Genomic DNA, 20,759 nt, shown 5'->3' on the forward strand with positions numbered 1-20,759 from the left:
CATTATTGACCGACACATACGTGGACCCAACTCTGCAGTCCATTTTGGTAGAAAGGAAAACAGCGGCCTTTCTCAGCTCGTCTGAGAATTTGAGCCAACCTCACCCACCACGGCCTTTCGGGATCAAAATGAGCCCTTTTCGACCACCCAAACCGAATACTACTGCCTCAAGGAAACGGTCAGCATGGTTACTATCTCCCGAGCAATCAAAATTTTCAACCCTTCCCTGAAGGATTTGATGAACTCTTGATCTACATAACTACAATAAGAAGGCAACTAAAGCGACAACCTTCAATACGATTCGGCATAAAACAGACTTTTAGACAAATTGTTAAAACGTTGTGAGAAAATCCCCAGTAATCGCCAAGTGCTCTGCCTGTCCTTTCTAGAAACTGTCATTCTTGAGCAGCCGCCGAGTTTATATACCGTAACAGTTCAAAAAGAAAAGAAAAAGAGAACTGGCATTTTTCTGGATATCAACTCCCCCGTCCCTCCACAAAGTCCGTTTACTTTTTGATCTAGTCATGTGAATTTAACCTTTTTTTCTTTTTCTTTTTTGCAATAAAAAAAAAGACCGAACCCAAAAAGAGTAAAAAGGCTACCCTCTACTTTTTGACTGGGTTCATTGACAATACTTGCAGAAGGAAAAAGATAGTACGAAACAAGGCAAGTGTACTTACTTTAATCCTCCATTTTTAAGTAGATTGGAAAATAGGCAGTAACAATTTTATTCCCTCAATGCCAAAGGTTGTAGGAGGCCGCAGAAATCCCATCTACATATGGTGTAGAATGAAGAGGGCTCATGATAATAGTTACCAACCAAAAACTTTTGAACTTTCCTGAATATAGCTAATCTAATGCTGTACAACATCCAATCACTCAAACTACCAGTCTATACAAGCAGGAACCAGGTTGAGAGCAGTACTTTGTACAAGAAAGATATTGCCGTCAGCCCCTTCCATTCAGACCCCAGAAAACATCAGTGATGCCCTCAAAACTCAAAGACAACATAGCTGCAACTGTTCACTGATTAGGCAAACGACATCCGGGTGAGTATGAGTAAAATGAGCATGTGAAAGTCCCTCAATGCCTCAGATATGCAGTTACAATTCCTACTTGCATAAGCTCTTTAAGAATGTGGATAGATTACTTCGAAGCACGCCTGCCTGAAATGGAAAGGAACATTTTAGCTGCCAGTCAAAAGTAGATATACTACAAATGAGAACTCACTAATTAATGATGTCCAAGTGCAAAACCAAGCTGCATTATAATTTCAACTGAGAACGTGCAAAACTAAGGTGGCAACTAAGCAGTCCAACCAGTTTAGACCTTGGTAGGCCTTCTTCAAAACCTCAGTGAATATGGTTTAATAGGACAAATTGTCCCAAACAGACCTTGCTCGCAATTAACCATTTTCTTTAGCAAGTCTGGTCTAAGTCAAGCCATCTCATACATGAAGTCTTACTGTTAGTCTTGCTGTTATTGCAGTAAATAAAAGTTACTACCACTACGATTAAAGAGGACACATAAGTATTCTTTTTCTCTAAAATTGTATGATGGGATGCAGGGCAAAGTAATTAGGCAATCAGAAAATTACTCCAGAATAGATATAACAGATGGCTAAGGCAATCTCACTCTAAAAGACGGTATAAATTGGTATAGTTCCAGAAGAGATTTAAATTAGAAGACTTATTCCTTGCCCGTTCTTTTCATAGATTTAATAATAGCAGTTTTTGGAGAAGCAGGTGATCTATGATTACAAAAGGGACAACACCTTATAAATCTTTTCGACCAGGTTGGTTGCTATTCTGTCCATCGCCAACTTATCAAATGGACAAGTGCCATGCCAGCTAAAATCAACCAAATAGATCAATTCATAATATATTTGTCCAAACTATCTAATTTATGGTTATCACCTCTCATTCTTATTACTTTCAATATGAAGAAAAAAAAAAGAAAAAAAAAAAGAAAAATGAAAAGGTTATCATATTCACAACCCAATTATGAAACCCCTTGCTCCCAATTCATGCCTTGAAATATACCATTCTATAGAGAGAGAGGCACTTAAAGCTTTGACTGTCCCAATTCAGGTTTAAGATCCTGAAATCAATTATCAGAATATTGATTGTGTGAAATCAGAAGATCACCACCACCAGGAAGATGGAAGAAACTCGGAATTAATAGCACAGAAATAGATGATTGATTATACTAACATAAACTATTTCAAACAAACAAATATCACGAACTCGCCAATGAACAGAAATAGCTTACATCAAGCCCCATTTGTTCAATCAGAAAATTTTATAAGCAAAAATTTCCCTCGGATAGAAGTGAGCTGCAGATTTACTTCTTTCATTATTTCTTAAAATCTTTCGAAACTTGTTCATCAAGCATGGAAAATTGTCTTCCCTTTCCTTTTATATTTTGATAAGTATAATTTCGCTTTTGAAATATATATATATATATATATATATATATATATATATATATATATATATATATATATATATATATATATATATATATATATATATATATATATATATATATATTTATATATATATATATTTATTAAAGTTTTTGCAAGAGATGTTTTTTCTAGAAAGTATTTCCAATTTAACATTAAAGAACCTTCACCTCTGATGATACTGATTTCTTGCTTCTTTCCAGAACGAACTCTTTCCAAGTAGGGAGCAACTAAGGAATCCAATCTCACCAACCAAACTGCAGCCGCAGACGAGGTTTGGGGCATAGAGGCAAAGGATGCAATTGTCTCTTCAACTACAGTATGGGGAACTTGCTGAATACTGCATTCACATAACCAGTTCTCATTGATCGCGCCAACAAAATCAGCAAGAACCTGCAAGATTTACAAAGTAAATCGAATAAAAATGTAAAGTTCAGAGAATCAGAGAACAACCTGCAAGATTTACACTGAGAAACTGCTCTTGCTATTTATAGTAAATAATAAATAAATAAAATATCATCTGAAGGAAAAAAAAAAAAAAAAAAACCTGCAAAAGGTCTGCCAAAGATGAGGTGCGTCTGAGCCGTTTGACCCATAGCTTATGAGCAGACTTTGTCCAAGCACCCACCAAGGCTTCTTCAGGCATAACGGACTGCACATAAAGGAAGTGGTAAGAATGCTACCCATCTCCTATTCTAATAAAACATATATAAATATTATTAAAAGCCAAAAGCACAAACCAGGTACATAGGAAGTATATAAGAGAAACACCTAACTAGATGGAGAAAAAAGAACAAGAAAATAATAAAAACTAAGCACCAAATGAGCTACAAATGCAACTGTCTAAATATAGAGTATATATATGAAAAAAAAAAAAAAAAAGGACTTGAACTCTTCCAACATCCTCTCGCAGTCCTCAAAATATCTATCATTTCTTCCCCTACAGAGGCACCACAAAAGGTAAGAAAGCACCATCTTCTACACAACAACACTTTGAGCACTATCATCAGTCCACCAACAAGCAAGCAAGTCAACTTCACGTCTAGGCATAACCCAAGATAACCTAAAGCGATTGAAAAAATCATTCCATAAAGCACGAGTAACCTCACAATGGAAAAGAAGATTGTCCACGGATTCTCAATTCCTCTTACACATATAACACCTATCGACCACAATGACATGCCGCTTTTTAAGGTTATCCATTGTAAGGATCTTCCTAAGGCCGTTGACCAAGCCAAAAAAAGCTACTCTCAAAGGAGCCTTGGTCTGTCAAATACTCTTCAAATAAAAAGGAATGCCATCATTTCAAACAAGGACATTATAGAAGGAGCTAACAACGAACACCTATTTTTTAGATGGGGCCCACAAAAGCTTGTATTCACCTTCCCATCTCACTCAATAGGAATACAACAAATTGAAGAACGAAACAAAGACATCCACCTCCTAATTGTGAGCCGATCTAATAAAGCTTACGTTCCACTAAATAAAGGGAACCACTAGAAAGCTCCAAATGAATTGCTACGGAAGCATCCTTCAGACAAACAATACTGTATAAATCCGTAAAAGCTTCCTTAAGGGCCTTCTCCCTACACCACACATAATACCAAAATCTAATCTAGGAGCCATCTCCCAGCTCAAATCTAGTATGATTAGAAAACATCCTTCAATTCCTCCTGATATTCTTCCATAACCCCACCATATACTACACAAGGGGTTCAATAGAACATCACCCACCCCACGAATTGCCAAATTTAGAAGCCACCACGACTCTCCACTATGCCTCTCTCATGCACATAACGTCACATCTATTTCCCTAGAAGAGCATAATTGAACATCCTTAAGTTTCGAACCCTCAACCCTCCCTCAGAAATCGAAGAGCAAACGTTGGACTAGCTAACCAGGTGAAATTTGAACTCTTTAACTATCCCACCCCATTAAAAATCTTGATAAAGCTTCTATATGCGGTTTGCAACACCAACAAGAATAGGGAAAAGAGACATGAAGTACATGGTTAAATTGGAAAGGGTGCTCTTTATAAGAATAACCCGGACACTCTTAGACAAATATCGTTGTTTCCAACTAGCTGATCGACGCTATCTTTTCAATAACACCATCCCAAATAGACTTGGCCTTATAGGAAGCCCCCAAGGGAAGACCAAGATATTTCAAAGGCAAAGAAGAGACCTCACAACCCAAAATGTCAGCCGACCCATCCACATTATCAATATTACCCAATGGACCAAAATGTGGGTAACGTACAACATGTGGGCATGTGTGAAAACATTTGTGAAAACATATAATTACAAAAAATACAAAATGTACAACATATGGGTAGGTGTGAGATGTATGTCCAAGTTACACCTAGTGTAACGCTTTACTGGTATTACAACGTGAAATAACATTTCATAGGCGCAATGTTTTCACAAAGTTACCATTAGCTTAATTGGATGAGAAGTCATTCATAAGCCCAATAAAAATTCAGCCTTATCCCAACTATTTACAGTTGGCTACAAGAGTCCCACCTTACAAAGACTGACAAAACAATGCTAATTCACCCTACCAGGCTACTTAACGTTGTATTCTTCCTCTGATCATATGTATATGTTGATCAAGAATCAAGCTATTGGCACCATAAAATCTTAGGCCTTAAATTTTAAAGTCAATCAATCACAAGTCCAAAAGCACTACTCTATTTACTTTATATATCCACTTGCCAGGCACACAACAACCTAAGCCTGCTCAACAATCCCACTACTTCAAACCCCAAGGGATAGCTCAATAGGTTAGGGACCATACCTCATGAAGCGAAGGTCACTAATTTAATTCTCTCATTCCTCCTACCCTAGGGCCAATTACTTATCAAAAGAAAGATAAAAAATAAAAATAAAAAAACAATTCCACCACTCCCATCTTCCACTTATTACATGTCATACTTTCCATTTATAAAAAATTAAAAGTATAGAAAAGTAAAAATAACTCTAAATTTCTTCATATCTATCTAGGTCACTAGGACCTTGTTGTAAAAGTCCATGAGCCTTACTCTCAAAAGACGCCTTGAGAGAGGAGGGGACACCATGTCTTATAAAGTGTTCAGGTCATGTATCTCTTAGCGATGTAGAACACTTTAACACGCCTCCTCACGTGTGGCAACTTTGGTCAAACACGTGTTCAACATTGGGAGGGAAAGGTCCATCATCGTCTAATGAACCTGCTTTGATACCATGTAAAAGGATATGGACCTTACTTTTAAAAGGCGCCTTGAGAGAGGAAGGGACACCATGTCTAGTACCAAGGTCATGTATCTCTTAGCAATATGAGACACTTTAACACTCGTCACTACAACCCCAACTATGGGGAGGCACCTCTTCACTTGATATTTTGCCAAGTTCCTTAGAAAGAGCGTGTTTAACTTAAAACTTTTGATCTCAAGGCATTTGATCATTACTCTTAAAAAAAGAAAGATATAGTAGATACACGTGCACACTCACAAACAAATAAAAAGAGCGTGTGCATGTGCGCACAATGTGCATGTACAAACATATACAGAACTAATAAAAAGTGATTGCCCACCTCGATTGCATGAATTGCAGCTTTAAGCGACTGGATTTGTGATGATAAGACTTTATACTGTGGGAACATGATATTAGAATCTTCTTTCTCCCTACATGTGGCTGCATGGATGGCGTATCTTTCTTCTAAATCAAAATCTAGCTCAAATGTGGTATGGCAAATCCTACAGTGCTTCTCATCTCTCCAATACAGATCATGACAACTTTCACATCTAGCAAGTGAATCAAGATAAGATTTTTTGCCATATTTTACAGCATTAAGATTTGAGTAAAAAGAATTCCATATCCATAAATCAAACGCTTGTAGATGGCTCCATCTTTCTTGTTCTTCTTCTCTCTTTGTTCCAACATCAAGAACAACCCCAGATGAAGGCAAAGAATCTTCTGCAGTCTCAATCAGGCTTAGGTTATTGTCTACATCAGATACAGGAGAACAACTATCCTCTCTGACCATATCCAGCTCAGATTGAATGGACTGTGTTAAATGCCTGGTTCCAGCACTGTTTAACACTCTATTTGACATTGCTTGGCAGAGAAATGATTGCCGCTTCTCCAAAGATTCAATAAGTAGAGCCTCCCGCTTACCTCTGTCATCTAAAACTGACAACAAGGCACAGAAATCCTGTATTTGGTTGAAGCAAACACAAGCAAATAATGACAGTTAGTGATGAGTAGAAGAATCACATCACACCATATGAAAAAGGCTGAGAAACATGTTACTCCCCTTCAAATTTTCCTAGCTGTCTAATAAATAAAATTCTCAAGCAAGGGCTATGCACTATAACCAAGGCTCAGAAGAATACCTCTACAGTGTCAATCACTTCCCAGTGTCCATCTTCAGAAGATTCAAAATAGACCCTAGTATGGCCTGGATCATATGCATTACAAGGGCCCAAGAAAAGCCAGTATCTATTGTACCTGCGATCAGACCCCAAAAACACAGATTGCATGGGATGTGAAACAAAATCAACTTCTTTTTCTTTTACATTTTCTCCTTTGCCAGAGGATATCTCCTTCTCATAAAACTTTGCAATTGACACTGATGAATCAACCGGATGAAACCTCAAAAACGAGTATACTTCTTTTAAACCATGTGTTTGTACAGCGTAGCCCCAGGGTGGCCTGGCTAAGCTATGTTGGCTAGCTGATGACCTCTTTAATTTTGCTCCAGAACCATAATGATGAATGTTAGGAACATAATCAGCAATAGTTTGTGTAGGATCCTATAAAGAAATTAGCTAAATAAGTTTCAAACGGTAAGTAAACAATCTCATGAATTACCCAGCATTCCAAATACTTTTTAAAATCATAGCTGCAATGAATATCATGGAAACAATCAATTGCTCACATGAAAAGTGAAATCATATGTGATTAACATAAAGACACATATCATGCACACAATTACAAACCTGCCAACAACTGAATAACGGAAGACCCAGTAATTTAATGATGAAAGCACAGTTGTTAAATGAACAATAACAATCTGTTAACTTACATTAAAAATAAAGAGAAAAGAAGATATGATTCAAATCGAGAAGGATCTCCCAAATCATCATATTCATTTGATTTTCACAAATATTATCATATAACATAAAACTGGTTTAACATTCACTGTAGAACAACATTGTAGGAACCATGCTAAAATAATCTGTTACCTCCACTCTGATACTGGATCCCGCATGAAGAAGATCAGTTAGAGCTGCTAATGCATTCAACTTCTCCTCAAGGCTTAAATCTGAATATTCACCTTCCATCAATCCTAACAACCATACTTCTCCTGGATGGCTTTCATCAATTTCATTGTATACAGTTGGCATGTTACTTTGACTTTTATGACAATTCAGATCCATGACTTTTCTTATAATAGAATTTCCTGATTCACAACCAGAGTCATCGCTGTTGCTATATGGGCCATTGTCATTAGGATCATCATCAACACTTCCAGAGTCCTCAGTATCCGAATGAAATTCATCAACTTCCTTTGCAACACAGTTAATACGTAGACGATAAGCAGACGATGAAATCTTTTCAAATAAAGTGATGTCACTTGAAAGAGTTGAACATATTAATGACTCTAGTTCCTCAGTTGTGCTGGCAAGGTTCAAATTAACAATCTTCAAAACAAAAGCAAAGTTTATTGTTAATATAACTCGCCAGTGATACTGATTTGGTACCATGTTCACAGTAACAATGATCATAGGGAGAATCACAAAAACATGGTCAACATTCTTCCCTCCAAACAAGAGAACTCCATATTCTAGTAACTTACCTGCAATGACTTTGCCAATTCAGAAACTTTCGACCCATTATTTCCTTGCTCTGATAAAATTTTAAACAATTCACACTTCAAAGTACCAGGACGTAGACCGTACTTCACCATGAGGTTCATTTCCTGGATAACAGAAACACAGAAGATGAGATTTCAAAATTAAGATCTCAGACCTATCAAAGAATCTATGCGCAACCAAAGAAAGTAATTTCAAATAAAAAGTAGAACCACCAATTGAAATTATTTTTTTAAAAAAAATCTTACTGCAGCTTTTATGAACATTAAAGCAACATTCCATACGTAAGAAGATTATCAAAACCTACATGCGTCGACATGAGCTTCTAAATACATCTATGCATACATCCACCCACCAAAACAAAAAAGTAAATACACTCAAATAGTCAAACTAAAAATTAGTAAGTCATACAGAATGAATAGGATATCCGAAATGCAACAAGCTCCCTCACTAATCTATTGAGATTCTATAACCTTCTCATTGAGTAGATCTCTTGGAGCCTCTTCTTTTCCAGGGTATGGACGAGAAGGAAACACCCATATAACCAAATTTACTAATGCAATATAATTTCTTTCCCTTTTCTCTATTTTTTCTTTTCTTTTCCTGGTGAGAAGAGTACTTTGTTCCTAGAACCTAAGAGCACTAACTTTGTCCCTTGAAGTGCTTGGAAAGATGTCAAGCATAGTTTGGATTATTATTTATTAACATATCAAATTCACAATTTTCTATTAGCTTAAGTTTTTTTCGACAACCAATGATTTAAAATGGTATCAAAGTAGAGGTCTTGATTCGAACCTTGACTTCATAGTTTACCCCTCATTTATATTAAATATTCTACATGTTGAGCAATGTCATGGGTTGTCATGATGGTTTCCGTTTCTCTTGGAAGAGTGTTTGGCGGATTGAGGTGCTGTTGAAGGTGGCCTTTTTTGTGTGGTCGGCGGCCCTAGGAAAGATCCCTACCATAGACAATCTACGGAAGCGACGCGTCATTGTGGTTGATAAGAGTTGCATGTGCAAAAGGAATAGAGAGTCCGTGAACCCTCTTCTTCTTCATTGTGAGCTTAAGTTTTTTAAATAAATGATTAAATCCACAATTTTCTATCACCTTAAGTTTCCTAGACGACTAATGATTTAATATGGTATAAAAGTAGAGATCTTGAATTTGAACCTTGACTTCATAGTTTAATCCTCATTTCAGTTAAATATTCTACATGTTGGGCAATGCCATGGGTTGCCATGATGGTTTATGTTTTCCTTGGAAGAGTCTTTGGCAGATTGAAGTCCCGTTGAGGCTGGGTGGCCTTTTTTGTGTAGTCGGCGACTATAGGAAAGATCCTTACCATAGACAATCTTTGAAAGCAACGCATCATTGTGGTTGATAGGTGTTGCATGTACAAAAAGAATGTGGAGTTCGTGGACCATCTTCCTCTTCATTGTGAGGTTGTTTGTGCCATATAGAATGTTTTCCTTAGTTTTTTTTTTTTTTTTTTGATAAGTAAGAGAAATATCATTAAAAAGCGCAAAGCGCAATCAAGTACATAGGAAGTATACAAGAAAGGCATCTAGGAAGAAAAAGAAAACAATACAAGGAAATCATTAAAACTAAACGATAAAGGTGCGAGGAACGCGGCCGCCCAAGAGTACAAAGAATGAAAGAAAAAGGAAATGAGTTCCACAATAGATCTTTCTTTGTCCTCAAACTGCCTATCATTGTGTTCCCTCCACAAGCACCACAAAAGGCAACAAGGGACCATCTTCCACACAGTTGCACTCTGAGAACGACCACCTGTCCACCAGCAAGCGAATAAATCTCCCACCTGAAGAGGCATAACCCAAGACAAGCTGAAGCGACTAAAGATGGCATTCCATAGAGCGCGTGCAACTCGCAATGGAGAAGAAGGTGATCCACCGACTCCCCATTCATTTTGCACATGCAACATCTATCAATCACAATGACACGCTTCTTTCTAAGGTTGTCCAAAGTGAGGATCTTCCCTTGCGCTGCCGTCCAAGCAAAGAAAGCCACTTTCAAGGGAACCTTGGTCCGCCAAATACTTTTCCAGGGAAAATGAATAGCCTCTTTGCAAACAAGAGCCTTATAGAAATATCTAACATCAAAATTCCCTTTGTGAGAAGGACCACCAGAGCTGATCTACCCCATCACAATTCACTCTGGTTGAGTACAACAAAGAGAAAAAAGAAGCCAAAACATCCACCTCCCAGTCGTGGGCCGCTCGGAAGAAGCTAACGTCCCACTGATAGGACCCGCTCACCACAACCAAATGGTCTGCAACATGTGCGTCCTTGTCACACGCAATGTCGTACAAAACTGGGAAGGCTTCCTTAAGAGGCACCTCACCACACCACACCACACATCATCCCAAAAACGGATCCTAGATCCATTTCCCAGAATAAGTCTAGTATAGCTGCAAAACAACCTCCACCCCTTCCTAATATTCTTCCATAACCCCACTCCATGAGACCCAGGGGGGTCTAAAGAACACCAACCATCCCAAGTAGATCTGAACTTGGCATCCACAACAGATTTCCACCAAGCCTCTCTCTCATGGGCATAGCGCCACAGCCACTTTCCTAACAGAGCCATATTGAAAATCCTCAAATTTCTGATGCCCAAACCTCCACTAGAAATAGGAGAGCAAACCTTGGCCCAATTAACCAAATGAAACTTAAATTCTTCACCTATGCCACCCCACAAGAAATCCCGATGCAACTTCTCAATACGATTAGCAACACTAGAAGGAATAGGGAAAAGGGATAGAAAGTACGTAGGAAGATTAGAGAGAGTGCTTTTTATAAGGGTTACTTTGTCACCCTTCGACAAATACAACCGCTTCCAGCTAGCCAACCGCCTCTCAATCTTGCCAACTACCTCATCCCAGCTAGACTTATTCTTAAATGGGGCCCCCAACGGAAGACCAAGGTACTTTAACGGAAGAGAAGAAACTCCACAACCCAAAATGCCAGCAAGTTCATCCATGTTATCCACAAGACCCACATTTCCTTAGTTGATTTGGATTGTCTTGGGTTATGATTAGACGAGTAGTCGATTTGTATGCTTGTTGGTAGACTGCCGGTACCACTCGGAGTGCGGCTGTGTAGAAGATGATGCCTTCGTGCATTTTGTGATGTTTATGGAAGGAAAGAAATTATTGAAGTTTTGAGGACTGTGAGAGGACTTTCGAGGAAATTAAGTCTTTAATTCAACACTTTATATCTTTGGACAGCTGCTTATGTTTCTCCTTTGGTGATTAGTTATCATGATAAACCTATAAATTTGTCTACGGGGCATTATGTCAAGATTGCCAAACCCAAGGCAGGGTTGAGTTTGGACCAAAAGGACGTCCAACACCATACTCTGGCTGATAGTAAAGAGTTACATAACCACCATTTCCTTGGTCCAAAAGGGCCAGCCAGACAGGTCAGGCAAAAGTCGGCAGTGCTATCGACATGAAACAAATATGCAAACAACAAAGAAAACAAAGAAACTATGTTAAATGTCACTCAGGTATCACTTGAATATTAAAACCACTTCTGATTTTGGGCATTAAAGCACGGGACGCCATATATTCAAATCATTCTATATGCCAAATGACTCTATCTGTCGTTACTGATTCAAATTGTAAAATAGACACAAATAAGGGAGTGCCATCTGCAAACGTCAGAGCAGAAATTCTTATTTTATCAAAACATATGCTAAAATATGAACCTTAGTAAAATCAGGTGCAATGCCAAGAGTTAATAATTTGAATACCTTGCTAAGGGCTTCCCTCCGCATTGCACCTTGCTTTGAACCAAAACCAGCTGCAACCAAAACTTGACGCAGTATTTCTGTCCATGTTAGTGGGTTTAGAGAACTCTTCCAGAACTCCAAAACAACTTTTTGATTTTCAACCTGCCAAATAATCAAAAGAAATACAAAAGTATAGAGAGCTGCCATTTACTTTTTTATTATTAAAGGAAAAATAAGCTAGCAACTTGGGAAAATAAAAAACTCCACAAAGCATTACAATTAAATATCTCAACCTTCCAAAATCTACTGAGTCAACATCTTAGAAAATTTTCCAAATAGCTGTTCCTTGTCCACAGAACTTCGGGGAAGAGTTAGTAATATCATTATAATCCATTTGGAAACCACCGCCCCACAAAGAGCACATAAATCTTTCAGAGGTGTAGGGAGCTCCTGCTAATAGTCAGAACACGTACTTACAAAAGAAGATTCTCTAAAAAGCTGAAGCCTTAGGCCCATTATTAGGTATTTAGAGTGTGGGGTTTGCTGTAATCTGAACAGTGAACTCATCTACTATCAGTTTCTATCTTCTTTTCACCATTATTTCATTTTTCGATGAAAGATATCTCCAGATTTGTCAGCTTGCCGAGATTTATGTAGTTTTTTGTGAAGAAGACATTTCATCTGTCACACAGGTTGCATAATCACCAGCTATTAATATCCATGCACACAAATTTAAGCTTTTCTCTTTGGGGTCTGGAATACATTTAATTTTCAGCCTGCGATTTTGTCATCGCCTGACTAAACGCAATCTTCTAAACAAATAATCGATGAATCATCACAATGCCAAAGGTCAAAAGTACAAACTTCAGCAGAAATCATGTCAGCTTAGTATTGCTTTTTAACATTCTATTGTATGTTCCCATAGAAGTTTAAATCTTCTACACCATCGACAAAAAGTATCGATGATTATGCTTCCGTGTTTTGGCTCTTCTATACATATTCAAATTAATTATTCACTTGAAATGTTCAGTATCCACCACTGTCCATGTGTTTCCTTATAGTATACATTTATATTTTTAAGGCATAACCATCCAACTCTACTTTTTTTTAAAAAAAATTAAAACAAAACAAGAAACACCCGTGCTTGTTAGAGCAGCGTTGGGCGAGGATAGCAGGGGAGCCGGCCCTGAAACGTCTCCAAAACACCGACGTTCCCATCTCTTATAGCAATTCCTATACGGTGGCTAACAACTAGCGACTATTAGCGTTACCCAAGAACAAGTATCGAACATAACCCCTGCATCTTTCACGAATCTGAGCCGATAGATCTACCCTGCACCGCCAACTCAAACATTTTGGACTCCATTGAACACCACCTTAACAACCCCATACTCTAACCCGCTCTCAACTCAAAACACCTAATGCAAAGTGAAAAAGAACAAAACTCTTAACAACAATCAGCGGATGCGGCTACACACGCCATTGAGGGCAGTTGGGTGGCATATCGTAGAGAGGAAAGAGTTTTGGCTCATAATAAGACCAAACATGTGGTTTAGATACACATGTTTGCAACTCTACTTCTCAAAACAATAGTTTATCACCTCTCTATGGCTCAATTTATTCATTGTATTTGCACCCTGCATTACAGACTTATTTATTGTCTTTGATTGTCATGGACTGTCCCCAAGTGAAGTCAACCAAAGTTGACTATTTTGACTGATTTTTTGCTACCCACATCTCAACAGACAGCCTGGAAACTTAAATAGCGACAAAAAATGTGGGAAAAACTTACGTAGAATAATGGTTTTTTTTTTTTTTAATAGTTAAGAAACCAATTTTATTAAAAAAAAGTGTAAGGCGCCCCTTAGTACACTGGGAGTATACAAGGAAAACACCTAGTTAGAAAGAGAAAAGCGAGCGAGAAAGTCAGGAAAAGAAAAGGACAAAGGGTGGACATAAGCCGTAGTCCAAAAATACAAAAAATGGTAGAACGAGGAAAGAATCTCTTCCAATGTACTTTCCAAGTCCTCAAAGCTCCTATTGTTTCTTTCCCTTCATAAGTACCAAAAGAGGTAAATAGGCGTCATTTTCCAAAACAAGTTCATTGTTTTAACTACATAAAAGAAGTGTAATCCAAGTAAGAATACATACAAAATTTCTACATAGTGGTTTTCTATCTTACAATTTAAAAATCCTCATTCAGACAACAGCTATGTACTATTATGGACCTTTTATAAAATTAACCATAGACAGGTGATACATGCCCAGTCCCTTTCACATCCTAACAGTGGCAAGGTAGGCCCAAATCATTTAGTCCATAATATAATCAAGTCATGCCAATTCCACTTGGATTATTTTTGTTTCATGTCCTAAGATAATACAAGTGTAGATAACAATTACAAATATAACAAATTTAGTGTTGATTGAGTTAATTTCTAACTGTTGTGACCTGCATGGTTTTATACTCACCGAGTGAAGTAATGCAAGAAAATTGCAAGATTTGCTCAAACGAGGGGAAAAGCCACCACTAAGCTCTGTCTCCACATCTGATATAAGAAGCTTAAGAAGGGCCACATGAATTTTTCCAAGTAACAATGAATCCTGAAAGAAATGTATAGAATAGAGAAAGATGAAACCAACAAAAGGTAATAAAAAATGTCACCCAAATGGTAAGTTAAGAGATACATACGAAAAAAGTTCAAATATGCAAAGTTGGATAAAAAATGAGATGTAACCTTATAGTTAAATGCTTGAGCAAACTCATCAAGAGTGAAGGGGCATATATCAACCGCAACAGCATAAGTATAAAGGAAATGGAAAACCTGCCCAAGAAAAGTCAGCCCTGTGTCTTAGCATGATGATTTAACATGTAATAATCACAATAAAGAACCCAACATAAAATCATCATTAAATCCTACAGGTAAAAATTGAAAGTAATCAAGAAAGAACATATTTTTTTCACTAATTAGTTTTTCAGACAAACGACATATGGGCATGTCTTAGTCCTGCAACACACGATGAGGAGAGTCTAGAGAAGCATATGATAAAAAGAGAGGTGACTATATGATCACAGATAGGATGGCAAGGCCAAAAAAGAAAAATATATCTGAACAAAATTAGTTGATAAAGGATTCACAGAGCCAACCCCAATTAGCTGGGTTTAATGCTTAGCCCTAAATTAATATTTAATTATAAGTCCTGCAATACCACTTCCTAAACTAGATTAATAATGATCAAAGGATAATACAATTCAAATATTCCAATGGATATGCTCATCGAAATATCAAATAAAGGGTAGGGAGTCAATGAGTTGTTCAGCATATAGCATGTGTTGGGCAAGAGTCCTGTAAGTCTATAAAAACGTCAAGTAACCATCTATAACTCTTAAACATACCAGGCTAGCACATGAAATGTATCTGGCCTTTCCAAAAATTATACATGAGAAATTCGAACACATGCTTTTGAAAGGTTAATGCAAGAGAATCAGGGCATGAGGTATCTTTGGCATATGATATATGTTGCATTGACAGATCAAAATAATGTCATAACTAATTTTGAACTCTAATCACCTTAAATAATTTCTTGACAATCTCTGGAGAAGAATCCCAAGGTTGCATACACAATGGTTGCTTCATCTTAACAGAATTTGGAGGAAACTTAGCCAGGAGATCTGAAAAAATAAGAAAGTTCTTGATACACAATTTCAAATAATGCATTTAACAGTACAGAGAAATTTGCAAATTCTTCCTCCACAACCAACCTTTGCAAAGTGAACAACCCTGTAGACCATTGGCAGCAAAATGATCTGAACACCTCAGCAGATTTGGTCCTTGTAACTCTTGCAGCTCCAGCTCTTCATCATCCACCAGCATTGTAACCCGATCAAGGTATTCTTGAGATATTTCTCCTTCCAAAGCAAGTTCACATTTTGCTTTATCTGGCTGCTTCTGATGCTCATCCCTGTTAGATTCCACCTGGCATATAACAAAATATTATATGTCGCCACAGCTAATAACTGAAAGCACACAAATGCAATAACAACTTATTACATACATCTGTTCTTCTGATGGATTGTTTCCTCTTATCTTGCGATTTATTTCTAAACCTTCCCTGTTTCTAAATACATGACTAGCTGTCAGAAAACTTTCTAAAAGCAATCATTATAATCAATTTATAAGATGATCAGTCTGCAGATACTAGCTCATATAGAAGGTAAATGAATAAAAAATCATGAAATGAAGAGTTAACAACTTACAGCCGCAGGAACTTGTTGTCGTGGCCTTTTCTCCTGAAGTTGTGGTTTTTTTCGCGATATAGAAGTTGAGACTAGAGATACACTAGCAACTTCCCTGTCGCCAAAATCGACACCAGTAGGGAAATCTCCACCATCAGGATTAGTAGCCCGCCAAACTGTCATCAAACCTTTCCCAATACCATGTTTCTTTACCGGAGCACTCTTTTTGCGAGAAACATGGGGACTTAAGATGGCATGCTCGGAAACCTTTTAAAAAAGAAGGCCACAAAGTTTACGTGAAAATTAAAGAAAGTAGTCTAATGAGAGCAGCCTAAGATAGAAATAAGTAGGTCATAACAACTTACTGAATATGGAAGGTAGAAATCCTTCTCAAGTACCTTTCTTCTTTTGTCTGCTCTTTGGTTGTCTTCACAACATGGATGAGAATTTTTAGGATCTAAACAAGAAAGTACTTGTGTGAAATGGTATTATAAAAATATTAAGTACAAAGCAAATTAAGATTACAAGAAGTAGAGAGAGAGAAGAAAAAATGGGAAAAAAAAACCACTATGGCCATTCTCCCATTACCCAATACATTTTTTTCTTCGATAGGTAACGAACTTATTAGAAAATTTCAAAGGGAATGCTAGCAGTGACATAAAGAATACAAAACAAAACAAAACAAAAAAAACAACCCTAAATAACTTCCAAGCACTTGTGCTTGTGGAAAAGATGTAAAAAGCAGGAAAAGAAAAAGAAATCAGAAAACCCACCCCCACAAGCAAGGGGTAATTTTTTCAGGGAAAGGAAACTTAATCTTAAGTTCTCCTAACACATTTCAGAAGGAACTAAGTAAAACCTAAAGAGACCAAAGGCTAAAGAACAGAGATCCCTAGCAACCAAACACTGCAACAAAAGATGATGCATTGACCCCCGTGCCTTTTACAGATATAACACCAGTTGACCAAATTCTCTTCATTTTGATCAAGTTATCAACTCTAAGGAACCTCTGAAGTGTTCTCCAAGCAAAGAAAGCCCCCTTTGTAGGAGCAAAGCATGCTACATCTCTTTCCAAGGAAAATTTCAGTGGTGCTGTCCCACATGAGCCTTACCAAATGAGCTCATGTCACGTCAAAAGTTTCTTCAGTAGTGTTCCACCAAACCAACTTTGCCTCCCCTATCCCCTCAACCTTGGACCTTTAAAGGGGCTCAAAGAAAAATCATGGAAACCAGCCAACTTTTTTCTTTTCTTTTGATAAGTAAGAAGATTTTATTAAAAAGCGTAAGCCGCCCCTAAGTAGACCGAAAGTATACACAGGAACTATCAAAGCCAGCCCACAAAAGGAAAAAACCCAAACAAACCCACAAGGATCAACCCTAAAACCCGAAACCCACAAGGAGCACCCCTAACACCCAAAGCCCAAAAAACAAAAGAAGCCCCCATCAAACGCACAAACCTACCCCAAAAGCACCCTAAACCCAACAAACCCCCCAAAACCCACAAGAAAACCCGAACAACCCTCTTAAAAAGACACCCACAACCCAAAATACATATGAAAAACAAACCCGAAATACAAGCTATAGGATACTAATGCATAATCCCATAAGCCAATACCAGAGTTACTGGATTCCCCACTAGAACTGCAAACCCAAATTGAATGTCCCAGTTCATGGTGCATCCACAACCTAGTTCCAACAACAATTTTTTTCATTTTTCTTATTTTCTTTAATAATAATTTATTGAAGAAGAAAAAGAAGACGCGTACATGAAAAGTATACAAGAGAGGCAACCGTCCTAATGAGGTCAAAAGTTTAAAAAGTTAACAAAATCTATAACATTAGAGGAGGAGAAATTAAGAACAAAAGTGCCTAATCTAAAAGGAAGCTCAAGAAAGATGCTTTCAAGAGCATCACATTAGTCCCGCAGTCCTCGAAAAGACACCTATTTCTTTCTTTCCAAATGTTCCACATAAGTAAAGAAGGAATGACTTTCCAAATAGCCTCTTTGGACTGTCGCCCAATTCCAACAACTTGAGGCCCAAACTCCAACAATTAGTTGTAATTGCTATCAACTGCTGCATAAAGAAGGGATATTTGGCTTGGAAAACCTTATAATATGCAGGCAAGATTAAAGAAGAAAGGGAGAGGGAAAGAAATCACGAAGAGAAAATTTTGACATCCAATTGATGCACCAGTCCTAGGAATGGTTTTTGCATATTCAACTATTCCATCTCTGAACTTACCCAAAAAAAAAAAAAAAAACTATTCCATCTCTGAGTGTTTGTGATCTCAGGTTAGTGTCTGCAGAAAATTCAAATAGAATTGATGTATTCAATGTGTTGTACACCCATCAATTCATACTCAAAAGGAATTTTCCAAATCATCCCATGTTCTTGCACAAGGATGAAGCCTGAGAAGAATTGAAACACATATAAAAAATATAGTGGAAGAGAAATTATTCATTTCACCTAGTTGCATGCCGTGTCATACATGTGGAAATGCTCAGTCGCTATGTACTCAGGAGCTGAGCTTAAAGACATGTTTCATGGTAACCGTGCCTTCCTAATCCCAGTAGAAACACAGAAATCTTGGCAAGCTCAATTTTACAAGTATCAAGAATCCATACGACGACTCTCTAATAATACTCTCCTTATGAATTTCAACTTCAGTAATCAGGCAGAACAAGAAAATCCAAGAAAATCATCGATCAAAGTTATGAATAAACAAGAACTACCTGTCACACAAAACATGCTTTTATCATACACACAAAAGCGAAGTATCTGGAGTATTACCTATAAGACAGCAAAATGCCCCAGATGGAAGAGAGTCAAATTCCACACCAAGGGGAGGACCATCCTTGCGGAACACCCTCTTCAGAATGTGGTCTGGAGTTAACAAATCCTGAAGAAGAAATAGTTTTTTCTTTCTCTTAGCATTCCGGTTCTCGGCCATAGATGGGCGCTTGGATATTGAAAACGAATGAGTCTTGGGGTTACACATCGAGGGATCTCCTTTAAGTACCTTTCTAGCAGCTATAATGCCCGATCCATTCCTTCTAGTAAGAATCGGACGTTTCTTACTCGAAGTCGAATGTGATGGTACAATAATTCCATTTTCTCTTTTATCCCTCCTCCTCTTCTCAACAAACCACCCCCGGACCTGCTTGTATGTCAATCCCAAAGCGGAGGCATGGTCTTCCATTACCTCTTTTGTAGGATACTTATTCTCTGCATCAAGCAACATTATGTTAGGACGTCTGACAAACAAAGAATGGAGTACGCATTGTAATTAAAGGAAAATGTCACAATATTATTAAAGACCAGAGGGGGAGAGAGCGACAGAGGTTATGATGATGAAATGGTGGGTTGATACAGATACCTGCGTACAGCTGCTCAAGGGATTGAAGTTGTGACGGCGTTTTCCTTTTCATTTCCATTTTTTTTCGTCCTCTGCTTTGATTGGGAAACCCAACCACTTTATAGCTCAATTTGCCAGATTCACAGTAAGTTTTACCATAACAAAGTGTGATATAGGAAATATGAAACCATAAAAAGGAACTAAGAGGGAGTAAATGCAGACAATCCTAGCAGTAGAAATAGTAGATAATAAGCCCCCGCTCTTTCAGTATGTCTGCAAATGAACCACAGAGAGCGAGCGCCGAGCATGACTCGCTCGCTGCTATTGGGTATAAATCAGAGAAGAGACCCTGGAATTGAGACGAGAGAGAGAAGCAGATAATGAAATGAGGAGAGTGGACAGAGGAGAGAGAGAAAGAGAAAGTAGGGTTTTGGGTTTTACAAAAAAAAAAATATATATCTTCTGAAATGAAATTTCACTCCTCTCTCCTGGCCATTGGGGCGGGCCTCGTCAGTTTTCCTTTTTCTTTTTCTTTTCTTTGGTCTTTTTGCCCCTTTATGGGCTTGAGCTAATGGTACAAAGGTAATGGGCCTCATGTAATCTATTGCATTAAGGTTTGTTTGTTAGGCCCATCTATTGTATTAAGGTTTGTTTGTTTTGGTATAAAATACTTTTTGAAAAGTATTTTTCAATGTTTGGTGCGATAAAAAATAACAATCAAACCGAAAATTGACTAAAAAAGCTTCTTTAGTTTTCGAAACATGATTTCTATTTTTAAATTTCGTAAATCATTTTCAGAGTTTGAGTTTTTCCTTATCAAATCGCTGGGCCACTATCGGACCACCACCGAGCCACCCTTGGACCACCCTCGAGCCACCACCGAACTATCATCGTACCACTACCGAGCCACCTCATACCGCCACCGAGCCACCCTCATACCACCACCAAGCCACCCTCGGACTACCATAGGGCCACCCTTGACCACCATCGAGCCACCCCTAGACTACCGTCAAACCACCAACAGGCTATCTCTAAACCATCACCAGACCACCGATGGGCCTCCGTCGAAACTCAACTTATTAGATTATTATAT

At 37.8% G+C, this 20,759-nt stretch overlaps 1 protein-coding gene across 3 annotated transcripts; it reads right to left on the minus strand.

Moving 5' to 3' along the window:
• Positions 1-676: 676 nt before the first annotated feature.
• On the minus strand, positions 677-20,089 carry LOC133857106 (homeobox-DDT domain protein RLT3). 3 transcript variants are annotated; one of them, XM_062292234.1, is made up of 17 exons: positions 19,688-20,089; positions 19,102-19,536; positions 16,675-16,766; positions 16,331-16,576; positions 16,129-16,191; positions 15,836-16,049; positions 15,645-15,745; positions 14,811-14,897; positions 14,545-14,676; positions 12,097-12,237; positions 8,306-8,428; positions 7,692-8,150; positions 6,840-7,259; positions 6,038-6,658; positions 3,015-3,119; positions 2,638-2,860; positions 677-1,166 (listed from the first exon to the last, which is right to left on the minus strand). In XM_062292234.1, exons 1-17 carry the CDS (start codon positions 19,743-19,745, stop codon positions 1,147-1,149), a joined length of 3,540 nt encoding a protein of 1,179 aa, XP_062148218.1. In that variant the 5' UTR covers positions 19,746-20,089; the 3' UTR covers positions 677-1,146. The 3 variants fall into 3 exon arrangements, with proteins under 3 accessions (XP_062148218.1, XP_062148220.1, XP_062148219.1); XM_062292236.1 differs by having other exon boundaries at positions 705-1,166; positions 16,708-16,766; XM_062292235.1 differs by having other exon boundaries at positions 705-1,166; positions 16,129-16,185.
• Between the last annotated feature and the right edge of the window lie 670 nt (positions 20,090-20,759).

The sequence above is a fragment of the Alnus glutinosa genome, chromosome 14 (genome assembly GCF_958979055.1).
Source record: "Alnus glutinosa chromosome 14, dhAlnGlut1.1, whole genome shotgun sequence".
Lineage (NCBI taxonomy): Eukaryota > Viridiplantae > Streptophyta > Magnoliopsida > Fagales > Betulaceae > Alnus > Alnus glutinosa.